We start from the raw sequence: 18,890 nt of genomic DNA on the forward strand, positions 1-18,890 counted from the left end.
TGAATAAAGAGAAAACAAGGAAGGTAGAGGCTAAGCTAGCATGGCTTAATTCAATTTCCAGAGCTAGCAGTAGAGTCAACACACTACCATGTTTTTCAGCACTGTAGAGTAATCACGTTTAAGTGAAAAATGCCAAAATCTGCCCTGATTGGCATGGGTATGATTGAATCAACTCTTACGTGTCTCCGAATCATCTTCAGCCTTCCATGTGTAATCCCACTGTAAAGAAGTCAGACCATATGATGCTGCCCTTATGACAAAGGGAAAAAATGCTATATCTTTTTAATAGCTTTTCAGGAGGATGGGTATTCTGCAAACATACTATGCCATAAATAAAACTAAGATTTTGATACTCTCCTTCCTGCCCTTTTAATTTTTCTTTGGTTTTTTTAAGACCCAGTAAGTAGAAGCAGGAAAAGTCTTTGTGCACCAATGACTGTGAAAAATATAAGCCACTAGATGTAAGCAGTTACTTCCTGTGTGTCAGGGCCTCCTGCCACTACTCACTTCCTTAATCTGAAATGTTGTGGTTTTAACTTGTTCCTTTCGGTTATTCAGCCTGGGGAGGCTAGGTCCCTTCTTCTACATGCAGATAACTGCTTTTGCTCTTGAGAAACTTGATAACATTTCATTTACCAAGTGCTACGCCATAGCTGCCATTTTGTGTGCTGTCACAATCTACATGCTGCTAATCCATCATCATTAAAAAGGTATGTTTGCAGTAATGATTTTTGGCATTTTCCATAGAATAATTGTTTTGCACACTTGTATGATGTGTGAAAAGGGGTATTTGCTTTTCACTTGAAACAGTATTTCTGTTTCCTTTGATAATTTGCACTAGGGAGACAATTACCCCCCATCTGCATTTACCTTTTTCACCACTTTTTTTACATTTGTGCCTAATTTATGGTAGTCAAAAGCACACATTTCTTGTGACTAAAGATTATTATTAAAATTTCAACTGGAAAAAGTTAGAAGACATAATGAAATGTGACTTGTCAGAACGGAGATGTGTTATTTATGAAACGAAGAGCAACGCTTAATCAAACATTAGATTGTATTATGCATGTAAATCATTATCTCTTCAGCAAGTGAAAAGATGTAATATGCTTTTGTATACTTTAAGCTCTTTTACTTTAATCTTATTGTATTATGCTGACAGTAAAAATCAGTAGCTAACAAAGATCACTATTTACTCAAAACAGTTGATGTGGCATGCTGGCAACACTGAAAACATTGGTGTGTTATCAGCATTATTCTCAGACCAGCGGCTAGGAAGGAATAAAAATGGCTGTTATAGCTGAAACCAGCATAGCACTACACTAGGTACAAACCTGAGTTAGTGCTTAACCTAAAAATTTATTAACAGCACAGAATATTTCTTCAGCTGTTCACCTCATAATTTGCCGGACTTACTGTCAGTTTTAAGTTTTCCATTTGGATACAAAGAGCAAAGAAAGAGATAAATTTTTTCCAAATGTGCTTTTAGGGAATTTGATTACTCCCTTAAATACACAGTCAGTGGGGTGAGCTTAGGGCTTTATTTATGTAGAGACCAATACAGTTTCCCTATAAAAGGGGAACCTGGGGTGGGGGGTGGTGGTTGGTTGTGTTCAGAGGTCTCTTACTACATCATTTACAGGAGTGTTTACATCCATTTTTTCTTTCAAAAGTTTAGATTGGTTTGCTTTTCCTGGATGTTTCTAGAACATTTCTTCTAAACATCCTTCACTTTCTGCAAGATGTTTCTGCAGCTGAATTACTTTCTCATTTATAGTTCAAAAACACTAAAAAGGCTCCAAAACTTTTAATTTACCACTAATCAGCTTTAACTCATCTTTGAATCTCCAGTGACCAATGTGGCATAATACGTATGAGCCATTATAGTTACAGCTTTGCCATTGTTGAGCACCTTTACATGTTTCATAAACTGTGGAATCCCTTATTGTCATATTGAGCTAAAGTTCATAATGTTGTGAGTGTAACATTGTCATGTGCAGAGGTCAGTTCATGCTCAGGTGAAAATCCTGTACCTCCATAAGTTTCCTTGGGGACATAGGACTCCCTAAGTGAAGACTTCGTGATTTTGGCTCATGGGTTTTATTTTTGATGAAGAACACTGGAGTTTAAGCAGGGGAGCTCCAGAATGTGTGTTGGGTGAGACAGGAGCCACAATAACATTTAATATAAAGGTAGTTGATACCAGGAACATTAGGTGCTTCATTTTCCCCACACTGCATCAACAGCACCATGGAGGTAGATTACTGGATCTATATACAGACTATTTATTGCTGGCAGCTTAAGAAGGTAGTCTTGAGGAAGGTAGTCTTGAGAAAGGTATTTGGATAATGCAACCCTTTGCTTTTATGGACAAGAATAATTTTATACCTATTTTTTTGCTAGAATTCTTCTTCATAGTAAAAAGTTATTCCAATGCTATTATTCTAATGCTCTATTTTTCAGTGTTCTTACTGCACTGAAGTGTTCTCAACCTTTCTGCAGCCCACAGAACATAATAGAATACAGGTTTTCTAAAGCTGTAATTTTAGATCTCTTTGTTACTTGTCAGGAAAATTAATGTTATGATATGCTGGTTTCTGTACTCAGCTGGACAGATGTTTTTCCAAACATATACAGCCTATGTTTTGTTGGCTATATAAAAAGTAAAGAAATTTTAATTTTATCTATACAAATAATAACATACTTTTAACATATGAAGTCACATTTATGTGTATATGGAACATTTCTAGGTATGATATCAAACAAGATTTTCTGCTTTTATCACTAAGCAGATCAAAAGAGACAGCTTCACAGTGTGTATGAATAGCAGAGCTGGTATTTGTTTAACTTTGTTCTGGTCAGACGTTCTGCGTAAGAATAGCTCATTAAATGTAGTCAGATACAACTGCTCTATGTCAAGGTGCAATGCAACATTCTGTAGAAACAGTGGATATCTAAGGTTTCTCAATAACAGCTTTAGCAGATCCATGTAATCTTTTGTGTAGTTACTGTACTAACCCTTGAAAAATCCAGTAAAATTAAAACTCTAGTAAGGAGCAAGCCAGTAACTTGCAGAGATAGAAAATCATATTTTCTGCTGATTCTGGGTGTATCTTGCCTCAAATTTTTTTGGAGTTGAAAGCACAATGTTTCTAGTAGTTAGAATCTTTCAGGCGCAGCGCATCAAACAAGTGTCATCTTTATGATGGCAGTTATGGTGCTTATAGTTGGTCTTTAGCTCAGTATAACATCTGAGACTTGCTGTCTTGCTCTTGCTACTGGTAGTGCCTTCCATCACATGTGCTGGAGAATCCATTGGCAGCTTCCTGACAACTGGTGGTGTCACTATTGTTTTGGTCACTTGCCCAATCTTCTGCTATTCCTACTCACTGCTGCTGGAATTAAACTGCATATAACCTTGATTAATTCTGCGGATTGGACAAGGGGGACTGAGTTCACAGGGTTCTAGCAGAATACATCTCCGGGCTGCCTTTCCACCAGCACCTAAGAAAGCTCAAGGGAGAAAATAAATGCAATTTTAGATTTAGATGTAATATCTTCTATTTCTTTTTGTTTTAAAACTGTTCTTTCTTTGTTCTCTTTCTTGTTCTGTTTCATATTTCATCTGAAAACTCCATTTGCAACTTCTTGCATTAAATGAGATTAGAAGACTGTTTCTGATGTTTAATAAATAATGGTAATTCTTTAATTAAAATTGAAGAATTAAATAATAAGACTAAATTACACTGGTTAAGAAAAAAAAACAACAACAAAACATTCCATTGCTAAAATAAATGTCTCTTTATTTCTATTAGCCTTCCTTTTATGACGTAGTAGACCCAGTAGATTTTGAAGGCTTCCTAATGACACAGCTGAACAACTTGGACTCGGAACTAGCTCAAGAACTTGGTGACTTTCCTGAAGATGACTTGGATATTGTCTTTACACCCAAAGAGTGCAGGACTTTGCAACCCTCTATGCCAGAAGATGGGTAAGAGACTCTACCTCCCTCTGAAATGCTGCAGGTTTAAAAATAGTTTTGAAGATGTTGACCCAGACTCCTCACTCTGCCATCCATCCAGCCATTATGCACTTGCTGAACTTCAACATTTAAATTTTGCCATTGATTCAGTTAGGCCTGTTTGCACACTGAAAGTTATGCTAGCCCATACAGAGCTGCCTGAGCTAGGTGGTAGCAGCAGAAGTGAGGTAAGTATAGACCAGAAGAAGAGTAAAGAAGGGCAGGAGGATAGTATGAAAAATCATTTTGTATCTGTGATCCCAGAGGTGGAAGTTGATTCTGATTATGTAGTAAGCATAGGATTGAGGGGTTTTTTCTCTTTCCTGTTTGCTCCCCTCAGCTATATGTTACATAGATCAGATCACTAAGCATTTCTTTCTCAATACCTTTCTTGTTTAAATGGAGAGAAATAGTTCATACTTCACAAGATTTGGGGGCAGAGGGAAGTGTTAATTTCTAATTTAGGAGTCACTTTTGATTTCAGGCTGACATTAATGAAATAATTCCACTATTTTTAACAACTTTTAAATTAGAATGTGTAGCATATGTTGATACTGGTGCTCAACCATCCTGTAAATATTTAAGCTGGTTTGAGACACAGAAAAACTATGAGCAACAGAATTTTTCAGACTGAGAAAAAGGTATGCACTGGAGAACTTCTGATGTGGTTTGGGAGAGTCCTACTGGACATAAAACACTCTATAAGGGCTGTTTCACTGTAAATGGTATCTTCAGATAGAACCACAAAAGCCTAGTGAGTTTTGCAAGCAGTAACAGCCAGATAAACATGAAGGCAGCACTACTTTAGCCCCAAGCTGATATGTCTGTAACATTTGTACAAAAGATGATTTTTCACTTGAAGTTACTCACAGAAAATGTTCCAATCTTTATTTTTTTTTTCCTGTCGACTGGAGAGAAAGAAGGGATGTAGGAGACAGGGAATATTTTGGTGCTTGGAGCTTCCATTTACTTAAATTGTGAACAAAAATAGTGAAAAAGTATCCAACTCTGAAATGAGATTTAAAAGATAAGATGATAATTTCCCCCCTATTTCCAAGGTTACTTCTCATCATGCCTGCTGTTCAAAACAGCAGTTATTTACTTGTTTTTCTAGTAGGATAATGTGTAGACTCATGCTGTACCATCAGTTTTAGGTCTGATTTGTACTACAGTTACATTAAGTGTTTTGTAAGGAGTCTGTGGCAAAGCTCAGATAGTCAATACCAACAAATGTGCTTTCACCAGATCTTTTTTACATGGCAGTTTCCCATTTAGCCATTCACACAACTTTCATCAATATTAGTGCTTTCACAGAAAAGCCTGGTGAAGAGTGCTAGGGTGTGTTAGGGAAAATGAGAGTGCAGGAGAGGCATGCACCAAAGATTTGCCTGCAGCTGATGCAGTCTGTGGTTTCTTCCTGACCAAGTGGAGGATACCACCAACCAAACTGAGTTAACATGCTGCCTGGTTGCAAACACACATCCCAACTGGACCATGTTCTGTGCCAGTCTACCAGTGCAGGGGTATACAGGAACAGCATCCCAGTATCGGCCAAGGCTCTGGCCTGTGGTGCATGCATAAACCCAAATCAGTTGTTACCTGTTCTTGGTGATAACTTGCAAATCTTTAGAGTTTTGTGTGGAATGTGCTAAAAAGTATCATACCTTTCACTCATTCCTGAACTGCAGTTTTATACTATTCTTTTACTTACTTGGATCAGAGGATGTAACAGTGATTTTGGTACAAGACACTAAAGTTTTTTTAGAATAGTGGTAGGGGAATCATGCTACATTATGGCAGCAAATTCATGGACCTCGACTGTAGCTGTTGTGGTTTAAAACCAAACTCCACACAGCTTGTTCACACACTCCCCCCCTCGCTCCCCCAACTCCCAGAGAGTTAGGAAGGAGAATCCAAAGAATATAGCCCCCATGGGTTGAGATAAGCACAGTTTAATGCCTAAGGTATAACATAATCACTACTGCTACTACTACTACAAATAATAATGATAAAGCCAATAACAAGTGAAGAGAATACAACACCTCACCAGCCATCGACCCATAACTCACCCCACCCTGCCTGACCGAGCACCGACCGATACCTCCTCCATCCCCCCCGAGCTCCAGCCCTTCCGGGTCTCTCCCGGTTACATCCTGGGTATGATGTGCTATGGTATGGAATACCTCTTTGGCTAGCCTGGGTCAGGTGTCCTGTCTCTCCTTCCTCCTAGCTTCCCCTCCTCCCTGGCAGAGCATGAGCTCAGAAAAAGGCCTTGGACAAACCAAACATTTGAGCAGTAACTCAAAACATACTTGCTATCAGCAACCGTTCTCAGTCCGAAAGTCAAACCACAGCACTGCACCAGCTACCAAGAAGGAGAAAAAATGATTGCTACTGCTCAAACCAGGACAGTAGCTTGTAATACTTTGGTTCCAGTCAGTATCCAGTCCATTAGGCAGCACTGATAATCCCCTACATTAAATGATATTTATTTGAAAATCATAACATTAAATTATAACATGTTTTTAGATGTTAAAGTTTTATTATGTGATATATATATTAGGCTAATGGATTAAAAGCTTAGGATCCTTTTTTAGAATTTCATTACTTTCTGTGAGAAAAAGAAAATTACACCAAGAAAACCCAGGACACTATGTATTTGAAGAGTTCAGGAGCTGAGACCTCTGGAAAAATATCCCTGTATGTTGATACTATGTTATCAAGTTCTGAAAATCACAAAGATGGGTACCTTGTATAATTTCTTTTATTTTGCTGTATTCTTAGCAACATCAATCTTAGATGCATGATATTTTTAAGCACAGTAACAAAAGCCTACATCAAGGAATTCATGCAATACACAGAACGCTTTAAGCCTCAAACAATAGTTTAGCAGTAAAATAAAGATACAAGAGAGGACTAATAGAGAGGCCTTTATCTGAATAGCACAGTTAGATAAATTTCTTTGTCCTTAAGGTATGGCCTAGGTACTAAAATATTTGCAAAATGTTGCTTTTTCTCCAGGGCTGAATTGGACTTACATGTCAGAGACTGCGTTCAGACGTACACCAGGGAGTGGCTGATTGTGAATCGAAAGTAAGCTACATACAAGTAAATAAAACCCAAAATGCCTTGGATCTTATTTGTCAGGAAGGAGATGCATGCTGTTACAAGTTACACTAAAGAATAATGATTTGAATCAGTGACCAAAGAGAAGAACTGACTTTTCAGTAGTATATACGAGTATATTGTTTTGTTTGAGCCAGTGGGCTATAGCTAAATATTGTTGCATCTGCTTCTTTATTATCTGGGAATTAATTGGCCAGAAACTCAAATCAACTGTCTGTGATAATGATTTGTCTAAATCAGAAATGCTATTAGTATTTGATCATACTAAAAAAAAAAAAAAAGATAACAGAGATAAAGATTACATTTGTATGTTCTTTATTTTCCCCACCATGCCCTGAAAATTCAACATGATCTGGGTTTTAATGGTGTCTGAAAACAAAATGGAGTACAAAATGGAGTGAAAAAAACAAGGACTGTGGGCTTTTCGAGCAGTGATTGACTGTATTCATGGGATTATTATTGTAACATCTGACTTCACAATTTTACATCAGTAAACTGCTACTGTATATTTGGTCAGTGTAATCTAACAGATTTGGACATACAGTCATTACAAGTGACTAGTTTAATTTAGTTTAATCTTCTAATTTAATTTCATTCCATTTCATTTCATGTATCAAATGTGAAGAGAAGCCTCAGTCACTGCTTTCTGCACAGCGGGGTCTGTCCCCAGACTCTCAGGAAGGCACCCTGCCGGTGGAGCTCACCTCCTTCCCCATCACCACCTCCTGTTCTTCATAAAGAGATTGTGGAGCTCTGTTTTTCTGCACTGTTTCCTGTTCACCCCCTCCTGCACTGATGCCCTGCTCTTGAGAAGTAGTAGTAGGAGCCATTAACATAGTGCTGCCACATTTGCTGCCTTTTTGCCCCTTTGCCTGCCCTTGCTACTCTCTGTTTACCTGACCTGACGAACTTCAGCAGTCAGTGCATTGCAGGTTGACTCCCGGTGATTGTAAAGAAATTGCTTTGTTTAATTATGCAGCTTGTGCAGCGAAGGAGCAGCTGCTGAGGGTTATCAAGAGACTTCCTCTCGTGGTGCTGATGAAATTGATTGAGTTCTCAGAACTGCTGCACAGTGAGTCACTAGAAATAAGCTAGCGGGTTTTGCAGGCTCTCCACCTGTACTGCTCAGAGCACAAACACTAGCTCTTCCACACAGTATTGTTCTGAGTGTGCTGCAAAGAGCCAGTATGCAGTTCTGTGCACACAAGTAGGGAGCAAACAGTAAAGTAGGTGAAGTGAAAAATAGAACATAGCTATTTTTGCACTTGCAAAACTTGTGTGTGGTTGTAGAAATGTGAGTGGAACTGTAGAAATACACATGTGAAAAGGTTTGTCATGTGTTTTACTATTTCATTCATTCAGGTAAGGAAAATTTGCATTCAAAAACTTTATAGAGCAATTGAATCTGCAATAAACATGATGAAGGGCCCTGCCGGACAGCTAGGCTTTGATGGCTGTGACTAACAAAGCAAGCAAGTTATTAAAAATTGCAAAGAACAAGACAGTGCAAAAGGTGCTGCAGTGTCACATAAACCTGTGATATATTGTTACTGCAAGCCTCATGTTATGCTTGAACACTGTTCTTGAAACAGATATGAGAGAAAGAAAAGACATCAAGAGAAAAGTGAGAAAAAGTAGTTGTAGAAAACTGTAGAAAGCTTTCCATTGTTTTGAGAAGGGCTGGAAAAATTGTAGTTGCCTACTTGAGAGACAAAGATTGATAGGACAGGTTGCTGAATGTATGGTCTGCTAAGCTATGGATCAGTGTGTGGCTTTCATTCATTCATGGATGTGAAGGTTCAGAACAGGAGGTTGAAAAGTCCCCATTGGGTGCAGAGGTGAGCAGAGACATTCCTCTTGCCCCAGGATGAAGAGGTGTGTGGCAGAGGGGCTGGACACAGCTGAGTGGTCCCTGTGTTTTTGCCAGAGGCTGAATGGGAAGCTTGTTCCTGTGCCTGTCAGTTTCTTCTTTCAGTTGTCCTTTGTGCCTGTTCGTTGTCCCATTTTCTTAATTCAGTGTGTTGCCATGAAATTGACATGTGTACTGAAAGCAGGTTTTGCCTGTTGGTGTTTTTAATTGCAACTGTGCTTTGCAAATGAATAAACAATATAAGTAAATCTTACAGGACTACTTTAGGGGAAGGGCATCTCTAGTGTAGATTGTACACCACAAGGAAAGTGGGATCTCAGGTACATAAATCTCCCCATTTAAGTAATTTCTTTGCCACTTGAAGGAGAGAAAAAATAATCAACAAAATCTCTTTTGGGTGCTGCAATGTCTTAAAGTAAACTAATTCAGAATTTCTGTCATTCATTCTGGATGATTAAAGCAGTTCCAAATCAAGGTCACATCCAAGGAGTGCTGGGATTGTCTCTTTTATGACTTTAGTTTTCATTTGCAGTGAACTGGTAAGTGATTAAAATGTGAACAATTAAAACTAAAACACATTAGAGCATATAATTCAGTTACTCCCAAAATGTAATAAAAGGTGTCTCCCTGATCAATAATTGCTTATCCTGGCATCTTTATTAAAGTACTCAGATGTTTAGAGTGTTAGGAGTGTTGCAGAAAAGGAAATGAGCAAAGCAGAATATTCTAACTGAGGATGTTGACTGCAAAAGTACCATCACAGGATTTAGCAAATTGCATACAGAAGTGGAAGAAATAGAGCTCTGGATGAATCTGATATATTTTGTCAGGGTACCTCCTGATTTTTTCCATCTGCCACAAAAACGTTAATTTGAAACTGATACCTTGCTGCAAAATTTTGGGAACTTGCCAGCAAAGGTTGTTACACTGTGCCATAGCAATAGGCCTCTCCAGAAGCAGGCACTGTTTGGAAGATGTCGATTGTTGTATCTGATTAACTCGGGATGCCAGGACAAAATCAGTAAGTATCTTCATGTGTAATAGGAGGAGCAAAGAGACAGACAAGAGATAAATGATCCAATCCATGTTCTTAAGCTCACTGAAGTAGTCACCATCTCTGCTGAGGAGTGCAGAGCTGAATTTGTGCCTAGAACAGGTTTTGTTGCTCTCTCAGGCTCACAGTCTATGCAAAAGTGATGTTAATGATATTTCTTCATTTTAAATCCATTATTAATATATGGGACAGAGCTGCAGTTGTGTGGTAAAACAGATGTCATGAAATACTACAGTTTTGCATAAAAGCTGTGCTACACTGATCTTTTGCACAAGTGTTTTCCCAGTTGCTTTGTTTAAATTAAAAAACAAAAGTCTTTTTTGTTGTTTTTCTTTTTTTCCCCTTAACACCTCCTCACGCTGTCCTGACTTGCTTGGGCTTCTCTGTGAAAGGAGCCAAGGGAATTCAGACACTTGTAGCCTGAAGAACAAGGGATCCCGGAAAGATTTGCACAAGACGCTTCGAAAACAAACATTTGAATCGGAAATGTTAGATTCCAGTGATGCAAACCTTCAGGTACATTTCCTTAACTTTGGGAAAAGCAGTTAAATATAACTGTTTTCCTCAGACAAAGCATCCTACAGTCTTTGTAATGGCATCAACAGAGAGCTGTGCTGGCCATTAAGCCTCACCGCTGCGGTGACATTAGGGCTCTCCCTGCCAGACAAGCAGGTGTTTGGTGACAGCCTGGTATCCAAGCCGTAGCTCACCGTGTTGTTGTTTTCCATCAGGCGGGGCCCCGACAGGCCCAGGTGCTCCCTGAGGAGACCTCGAGGACCACCCTTGCCACGTCTGACTTCGACCTGCGCAGCCTGCAGCCGGACCCCCGCCTGGAGAACCTGCTGCGGCATGTCAGTGCTGAGGAGTTCGAGAGGCAGAACGAGGAGGCGCGGCGCACCAACAGGCATGCTGAGCTCCTCGCCCTCTACCCCGCCGTGGATGAGGTGAGCTCGGAGGCTGGCTGTCCCGGCATGCTCGAAGTTAAAGCTGTACTGTAGTCAGAAATTGGGGTTTGTGTCTCCTTTGGGTAATAACACGGTGAAAGCACATCCCCATGGGCTCTTGCCGGCATGAACGGGCATTCATGTGGTTGTACTTTGTGTTGCCTGAGGCTGATGATATAGTTGTGTCAGGGTGTTACCCTTCACTGTAATGCTTGCTTGGGGGCCAGAAGTGTAAGTACTCAATGTAAATGCCAGATGAGGGTCAGAAGTGTAAATACTCAGAAATACAAAGCAGTTTTCTTTCATCTCCAAAGAGATTAAATGCCCGCTGGGTGGGTGAAGGTGCTAGTCTGTAGCAGCAGCTCATTTAGAATCCAATAAAGGTTATATGTGAATTTGTAGTTTGAATTGAGTATGACTAGAGTAACTCTTTAATCACAGGAAGATGCAGTGGAAATACGGCCGGTGCCAGGTCGCCCAAAGGAACATCTGGGCAACAGGATTTTGGTGAAGCTACAGACTCTGAAGTAAGTATCCTTCACAGGCTTTGCTCAATATTTCTCAGTTCGTACCAGAGTACTGCTGCCGACCCTGCTGCACCACTGCAGTCCTGTTCAGCAAGTGTTTACATGCTTGTTTGCTCTTTGTTAATGTAGCAGAGGACCATTTCTATGCATCATTGCCAAAGTCTAACTTGTCAGGATGAAAGGGAGTTGGGAATGAGCACAGATTATATCTTTACAACAGACTAGATTGGTCTCCATACACTCTATACTGAACTTGGTAAATAGAAAAAAAAATAAGAAAAGCATAGTTGTTTGTAATTGATATTTGAGACCACCTTTCTGACAAATTTAGAAAACACATTGTATGCAGTTTATTTCCCTTTTTTTTCCTCTAGAAATTGTCTAATAAAATATACTAATAGAAAAATCCTCCAGACTTTGGGAGAGCGAAGGTCTGGAACTAAATATTTCTCCTTATTTTCTAATGGAAGTGTCAGTTGAAATATAGCCCTTTTATTATTATTATTTTTTCTAATACAGAGTCATAAGAGAACAGTATTAATGAGTTTTCTGTGTGTCTTTCCTTAATAGGTTTGAGATAGAGATTGAACCTTTATTTGCCTGCATGGCTCTCTATGATGTAAAAGAAAGAAAAAAGGTAAGTGTGCATACAGTATTTTTGTTCAGTTGGCTTGGGTTTGCATCTCTGGAGTAATAATTTAGGAAAACTTACAAAAGCATGCAACTTTTCACACACTCAGTCTGATACTAGATTCTTCTTCTGACAGTCATACGCTTGCACTTATTTACTTTGTAGTTCTAGCTAGTGCTTTTGACTTACTTTAAAATAAAACTTGATGCATTTTTGGATTGTAATACATTTTAATTCTTTTCCTCCTCAAGATCTCAGAAAATTTTCATTGTGACCTTAACCCTGATTCATTGAGAGGATTCTTGCGTTCTTATACACCCTCCATTGACTTGTCTAGTCAGGCAAGATCGGCAGTATTTTCTGTCACTTATCCCTCATCGGATATATACCTAGTAATAAAGGTATGTTACAGTACTACTTCAATACCATTCTTTCTGTTCCTGGCTCTGCCTGTTCTCTGAGTTCTTGAAGCTGACAAACATGAGTTTCCTGTAGCTGAGGTGAATTTTGATTGGTTTTAATGGTGTGTTCAGAAGTCCTCTGGTGTCTCTCACTCCCAAGTTAAGATTTTGATATCCTGTGTTCTAGTTTTGCTAAATATTTAGAATTTCCTATCTCTGCCTGAGGGAAATTTAAGATAAAGTCAAATAAGCCATTTTTTAAAATTTTAATTGTGTTCTCTGGAGTTTCTGTGGCTTTGTTTTAGTGAGCTTTGCATCATTTTTTTTATTTAATTCTGAAACTGTTTTAGCCTGAATCAATTCATTTGGAATGTATTAATCTTCCTGATTTCTGTGAAAATGCATACCTGATTGACAGTGTGTTCACATATGTATTTTCTTCTTTCTAACAGGCCAAATAGAAAACTAGGAATTTTAGTATGGAGTAACTGGTTTAGTACCAGTTACTCCACAAAGCTGGTATTAAAGATTCTATGCTGCTCATTTACGCAGTCTCTTCCATATTGCCCAGGAAGCAACGTATTACTGATTGAGTGATATTTTTTCTTTGTGAGTGTCTTATTTTACTGCTCTTTGTAGATAGAAAAGGTGCTTCAGCAAGGAGAAATTGGAGACTGTGCAGAACCCTATGCAGTTCTTAAAGAAAGTGAGGCTGGCAAGGTAAGTAAATAATTATAAAGACTGTTTAGATAAAAAAATGTGTGCACAGAGAAAACTACCAAACAGAAGCAGAGAAAGAGCAGACTTTTTGGAATAGGACAGAATCATAAGAACAGTGGAGAGAAAGCTAACTGATGCATCCATGGTGCAAGCAGTCTGGTGTCTGCGACTGATGGAAGGAAGTTATGAGAAGATATCATACACTTTCATTACTGATCCTTTGGAAATCAATACTAACAGAGTCTTGAGTCACAAAGCAGGTAAGGATTAGCAAAGGAGATGACAATGCAGTGTGAAGTTAGCAGAAATATTTGTACCTCAGAGACATGTTATTGATTTGAATGTGCAAGCGACTTGTTGTAGCATGTACCTGGCCAGTTCAGTGCTGTCATCCATAGATAACATGAGCTCTGTTCAAGGAATTTATGGTAATTTACCTGCCTGGAGTAAATGGACATGTTTGCTGGACTTCCATGCATCTGCTACCTTTAGAATATTGCTTTCAGCAGAATATTGTCTCTGTATCTGTCAAAGGAGGCAGAACCTGCTAATGTTTTATGGTGATTTTTCAAGCTGTGCCTGGGGGTCACTGCAAAAAGATCTGCATTCTCCTTTTCTGTAATAAAAATGAAGTAATTGAAAGAAAAAGAGAATGTACAAATCAAAACTGCTGTGATCCTGAGAGTGATAAAGGAAACAGATAAGAATGCAAGTTATTTGCTGAACTACAGATATGTTGTTTCATTTTTTTATCTACAATCACATTAAAATAACTGATTGCTTTTTAAACAGTCATTATTCTCCTTGTCCTAGACAAAAGAAAAGATTGAAAAACTGAAAGCCCAAGCTGAATCCTTTTGTCAGCGGTTGGGGAAATACAGAATGCCATTCGCCTGGATTCCCATAAGCCTGACTAATGTCTTCAACCTCTCAACACTTGAACGAGAAATACCTGAAACTGAAGGTTTAAATGGTACTTGTCTAACTTTCTGAGTAGGGCAAAGCCACTCTTCAGTAGGCCTATGCATACCAAATAATGTCATTTACTCTGGCACCAAAAGTGAACAGCAGATTCGAAGTCACATCTTCTCAGCCTTCCTTTTCTGTTCTACAAACACTTATAAATTCATATGCTCAGAGTTTCATCTCTGCTTATTCTTTTTGATGTATGCGAAACAGTCTTGCATGTTTTAGGCCATGTTGAGCTCTGGCTTTGTAGAAGTAAAACTCCCTTTGACTCACAACATTTGTTTGCAATATGGGGCAACCAAAATACATAACATCATAGATTCTAGAGCACACAGGAGCTTTGGTCAACAACACTGACCAATGTGCTTTATAACCGATGAACTAAAACTCTGAATAAGCTTGTGCTCTGCAGCAGAAATAATGTCACTTCACTACATGTGTCCTGCTATTCCACTATTTCACATAGAAATAATAGTGGAATGGTTTAGGTATTCTCTCTATCTTCTGATGTTGTTAGGAAATTGTAGGCTTCTAGTGTATTCTGATAGTCTTTGTACTGAAGAAACATGAAGCAAGTTAATATTTCGTTTAATCTGTGCTTGAAGGGAAAGGATCCACTAGTGACAAGAGGGCAACACTGCTACAGGGAAGAAGATTTTCTGAGAGAAGTCTCAGCTTGGAGGACAGCTCTCCAGTTTCAAATTTCAAAACAGTCTCTTTGACCCTCAGCACCTTCTTTAAGCAGGTAATGGATACTCTTTATGTCTGAAGCTTTCTCAGTGTTATGGAGTAGTGTTATAAAGGTACTGATTTTTCTCTTTCTCCTGGCAGGAAGGAGACAGGCTAAGTGATGAAGATCTGTTCAAATTTTTAGCTGATTTCAAAAGATCATCTTCCTTACAGAGAAGAGTTAAGACTTTACCAGGTATGCAATTATTTTTGGATGGAAAAAGATATATGTACTGTTCTCCCCTAAATTGTCCTGTAAATTCCAACCCCAAAATAAAACTAACTGGGGGTTTAAATGTATAGTATGTGCTAGTATGGAATTTCCTGGGTTACCAGTTTCTACTTGAGCACAGACGCTTTTGAAGTTTTTTTCTGTATGACTGAACATGGAGATTTCTATTTGGTTTGGTATTCTAAAGTTATTTACTTTCCTCCCTAATTTACAGTGTATCTACTGGATGTGTTTTATTATTATTTGAACTGTCTGAAGACAGTGCTTAAAGCAAATTTCAAAGATCCTTGCTATTTCCCTGCAATATTTTTAAATGGGTCATATTTTACAGAGGGAGATGAAAATGTGTAGACATTTCATCTTACTTGGGTATTTGGGTCAGTGTTAGTTAACAAAGTAGATAAGCAGGGATAGTGTTTGGCTACTGTCAAAAAACTGACCAGCTTTTTTTTCTTTTTACATAATGTACAGCTGAAAGTCTCCTTCAGCTGTTGTAGAGAAACCTTAAAAAATATGACCTGACTGCTAAGCTGGTTTGCCTTTTTAGCTGATTGCCAGAAATCACAACAGAAAATGTAAATTGGAAGTCTAGTTTTACTTGTGTAGATGTTATTGGTATTAACTGTTAACTGCTCACTACAGCAAGCCTGGCTTTCCTGGTGCGTGGTGTCTACTTTGGCAGAGATTAATCAAAGCAGAATCTGAGTAGGGGTAGTGAAAGGGAACTCTATTAGACATCAGCCCTTCTATCTTTTATTTGTCTCCCAAACAAATTTTATATTATATTGTGTGAAAGATACTAGAACATCAACCCAGCCTATAGTATACTTTCTTTGCTGTTTCTTTGAAATAGTGTAGGGTAGACATAAAGAGCTATATATTGACCTAATTGTAGGGCTCTGTGTAGGCTACTACCTGTGTATATTTCTGTGCTTTCATTCTCATGCCACCTTTAAGTGGAAGAGCCAGTTCCTGTTTTTGCACTGTTACTACGTAATCTCACGTTATTTTTTCTTTTATTATACATTGATTATTTTTATATCTTTGCTGAGATTTTATGTTTTTTTTTTTAAGGAACAATTAAACTGGAGATTTCCCCAGCTCCAGAAAACCTTGGTTGTTGTCTGACACCAGAATTACTACCAGTGAAGCCTTTTCTAGAAAACCGTAATCGTCCTCACAAAGAGATTTTGGAATTCCCAATTAGAGAAGTGTATGTTCCCCATACTATTTATAGGTAAGAAATAACATATTTTTTTAATTTCTTCAGTTGTATTTCCAAAAATAATTGTGGTTTAGTTTGTGGTATTTTTTCTCAGAAATAGAAGCTAAAAACATTTTTTTAAATATTAAAGACTATGTGTTAAGCTGATGATTTAATCTTACTATCCATTACAAGGTAAAAAATCTACAGGAAGTTCTATAATGTATTTACTAATCTAATTTTGTTGTCCTTTGAAAATTTTTCTAAAATGTCAAAGAAAGGAAAAAAGAAAATTCTACAGCTTTCACTGACTTTCCTGTTCTGTGTTTTTTTTTTTTTTCCCAGTAGATTAACAGTTTTGGTAAATGTTTGTGCTGGGTGCTTTCTACCCTTAAATGAGTCATCTGAGAATCTGAGGCAGTATTGTGTTGCTCTGTGTACTTTTTCACCATGAACTCTCAGCTACGTCATTTTTTTTCATTAGATTTGTTCTTTTCTGGCTGTTTCAAGGAGACCATAGTGTTCAATAGCATGCAGCTGAGCAATTACCGTACTTCTTAGTGGTTTGTCACAGCTGAGTCTCCAAGAAGAAATCAATATCAACAGAATGCGCTTCAACATGTTTGTGCAGCATAGCAGTGCTAGTGAGCGGTGATATCCGTAATAGCTAACTAACAGTAATTCAAAACAGGCGTATCACAGTATTATAGGTACAGAAATACTAGCTTTTATATGACCACTGTGTTAGTGAAAGCATGGAAGTAAAGCAGAATTCTTCTTACAACAGTAGTTGGTGCTACTGTAAGGGACTTTCCTGATCTGTAAAACAGTAGCTGGGTACTGAACTGCATTAGCGGCAAAGATGTGACTATCAGAAATGAGTCAGAAATTAAGGGGGGTTGTAAACCTTATTCACTTCTTGCAGCAGAGATTAGCAAAGAGCCAGCTCTCCTAGCCACACACTTGACCACACTCAGGAGTCAAAAAAAGAAGAGCAAGACTTGTGGTTCAGTACACTCAGAACTACAAGGCTTCAGACTAATTTATCCTGGGGAGGTGTTCCACACCTTCATGTGAAAGTGGAGAGACAGTTTGGCTGTTGGTGATATCTACTTTTTTTTTTCTTTCTCCAGTTTTTAGGGGGTTTATAAAGGCATTTCTATAGGGGAAGTAGTTTTTATATAATTGAAAATGCAAATGGGAATGAACTTCAGTAATGATGCCATTTTTTTAATGAAAAAATGAGACAGAATTTTAATTTTCCTATTTGCTGTCTGGCCACAATAAGGAGTGGCTTTTGTCAACTCCAGTGTGCAGACTCTTAGTGTCTAAAGGTCTGCTTTTGAAAATTGAAAGATTAGCAACCCTTGTGTTGCTGAACTAGAGAGTTGAGTCTGCACAGAATATTCTCCCTTTAGTTCTCACGAAGTTAAACTTCTGCAGCCAGACATTATGAATATCAAAGTCACCATGCTGAAAACTAATGTGTACTATTCCCAAAGCAAGTTTGGGTGTCTCCACACTATCTCTCATTTGCTAGGGCTGTCTGTGTTGAATACATACACCCACATTAGACAAAATGCTTGCTTGCTATAACTGAACAGTTACACTCTTTTAGCAAGAGTTTATAAACAGCATACTTAATCTCTTCAGACTTCTTGGTCTCTGGTTTGATTTTCACTCTAAACAGAAGTCTTGATCACAAAACAAAAGTAGGATTCGTCTAGACTATCTTGTAATAATGAATAGGGTATCTATAAAAAATAGTCACCTTTATTAATCTTTAACTAGCGAATCAATGGTGATGACACAACTGACATGCCATAAGTGGTGTTAGGCTGTGAAGTAGCAACTCAGTTAGTTAATACCCAACTAAAATCTAAAGCTACTTAGTTAGATACACTGGGGAAAAGGTGGAAAAAATGCAGAAATGTTGCCTTGCAGCAACAAATATGTTCAGAGTGAGAAAGGGGCGTTGCTAATTGTAACTGTTAATGAACTCTAGCAATAGTTCCCCAGAAAGTCAGGCAAGACAGCTTTGCAAATATTATGAAACAGCAGAGTCTGGAACTTGGTCCAGTCCAGGAATTAATACCTGTATTTGTGCAGTGTGATTGAAAGCACCTCCTTTTCCCACAAGCCAGAATTACCTAGCCACAGTTCAGGCACTCTTGCCAATGCTCTGTTTGATAAGCAGAAGCATAGTTAAGGCAACGTAGGCTTGGAATCATTTAGGGTGGAAAAGACCTTCAAGATTAGTGAGTTCAACCATAAACCTAACACTACCAAGTCCACCACTAAACCATGTCCTTAAGCACCACATCTACACATCTTTTAAATACCTCCAGGGATGGTGACTCAACCACTTCCCTGGACAGCCAGTTCCAATGCTTGACAACCCTTTAGGTGAAAACATTTTCTCTAATACTGAATCTAAGCCTTCCATGGCACAACTTGAGGTA

At 38.4% G+C, this 18,890-nt stretch overlaps 1 protein-coding gene across 1 annotated transcript in view; it reads left to right on the plus strand.

Annotated features, from left to right (window-relative positions):
• The first annotated feature begins 674 nt into the window (after positions 1-674).
• DOCK8 (dedicator of cytokinesis 8) overlaps positions 675-18,890 on the plus strand; it is a 73,863-nt gene continuing 55,647 nt past the window's right edge. The window contains exons 1-13 of the mRNA XM_031054319.2: positions 675-710; positions 3,816-3,991; positions 7,043-7,114; positions 10,464-10,587; positions 10,803-11,015; positions 11,457-11,542; positions 12,113-12,179; positions 12,425-12,574; positions 13,214-13,294; positions 14,108-14,267; positions 14,869-15,008; positions 15,095-15,188; positions 16,299-16,461. Of these exons, the coding sequence (XP_030910179.1) occupies positions 3,864-3,991; positions 7,043-7,114; positions 10,464-10,587; positions 10,803-11,015; positions 11,457-11,542; positions 12,113-12,179; positions 12,425-12,574; positions 13,214-13,294; positions 14,108-14,267; positions 14,869-15,008; positions 15,095-15,188; positions 16,299-16,461 (1,478 nt within the window). The 5' untranslated portion in view covers positions 675-710; positions 3,816-3,863. The remainder of the gene's footprint in view (positions 711-3,815; positions 3,992-7,042; positions 7,115-10,463; positions 10,588-10,802; positions 11,016-11,456; positions 11,543-12,112; positions 12,180-12,424; positions 12,575-13,213; positions 13,295-14,107; positions 14,268-14,868; positions 15,009-15,094; positions 15,189-16,298; positions 16,462-18,890) is intronic.

This window comes from Melopsittacus undulatus, chromosome Z (genome assembly GCF_012275295.1).
Source record: "Melopsittacus undulatus isolate bMelUnd1 chromosome Z, bMelUnd1.mat.Z, whole genome shotgun sequence".
In the NCBI taxonomy this organism is placed as follows: Eukaryota; Metazoa; Chordata; class Aves; order Psittaciformes; family Psittaculidae; genus Melopsittacus; species Melopsittacus undulatus.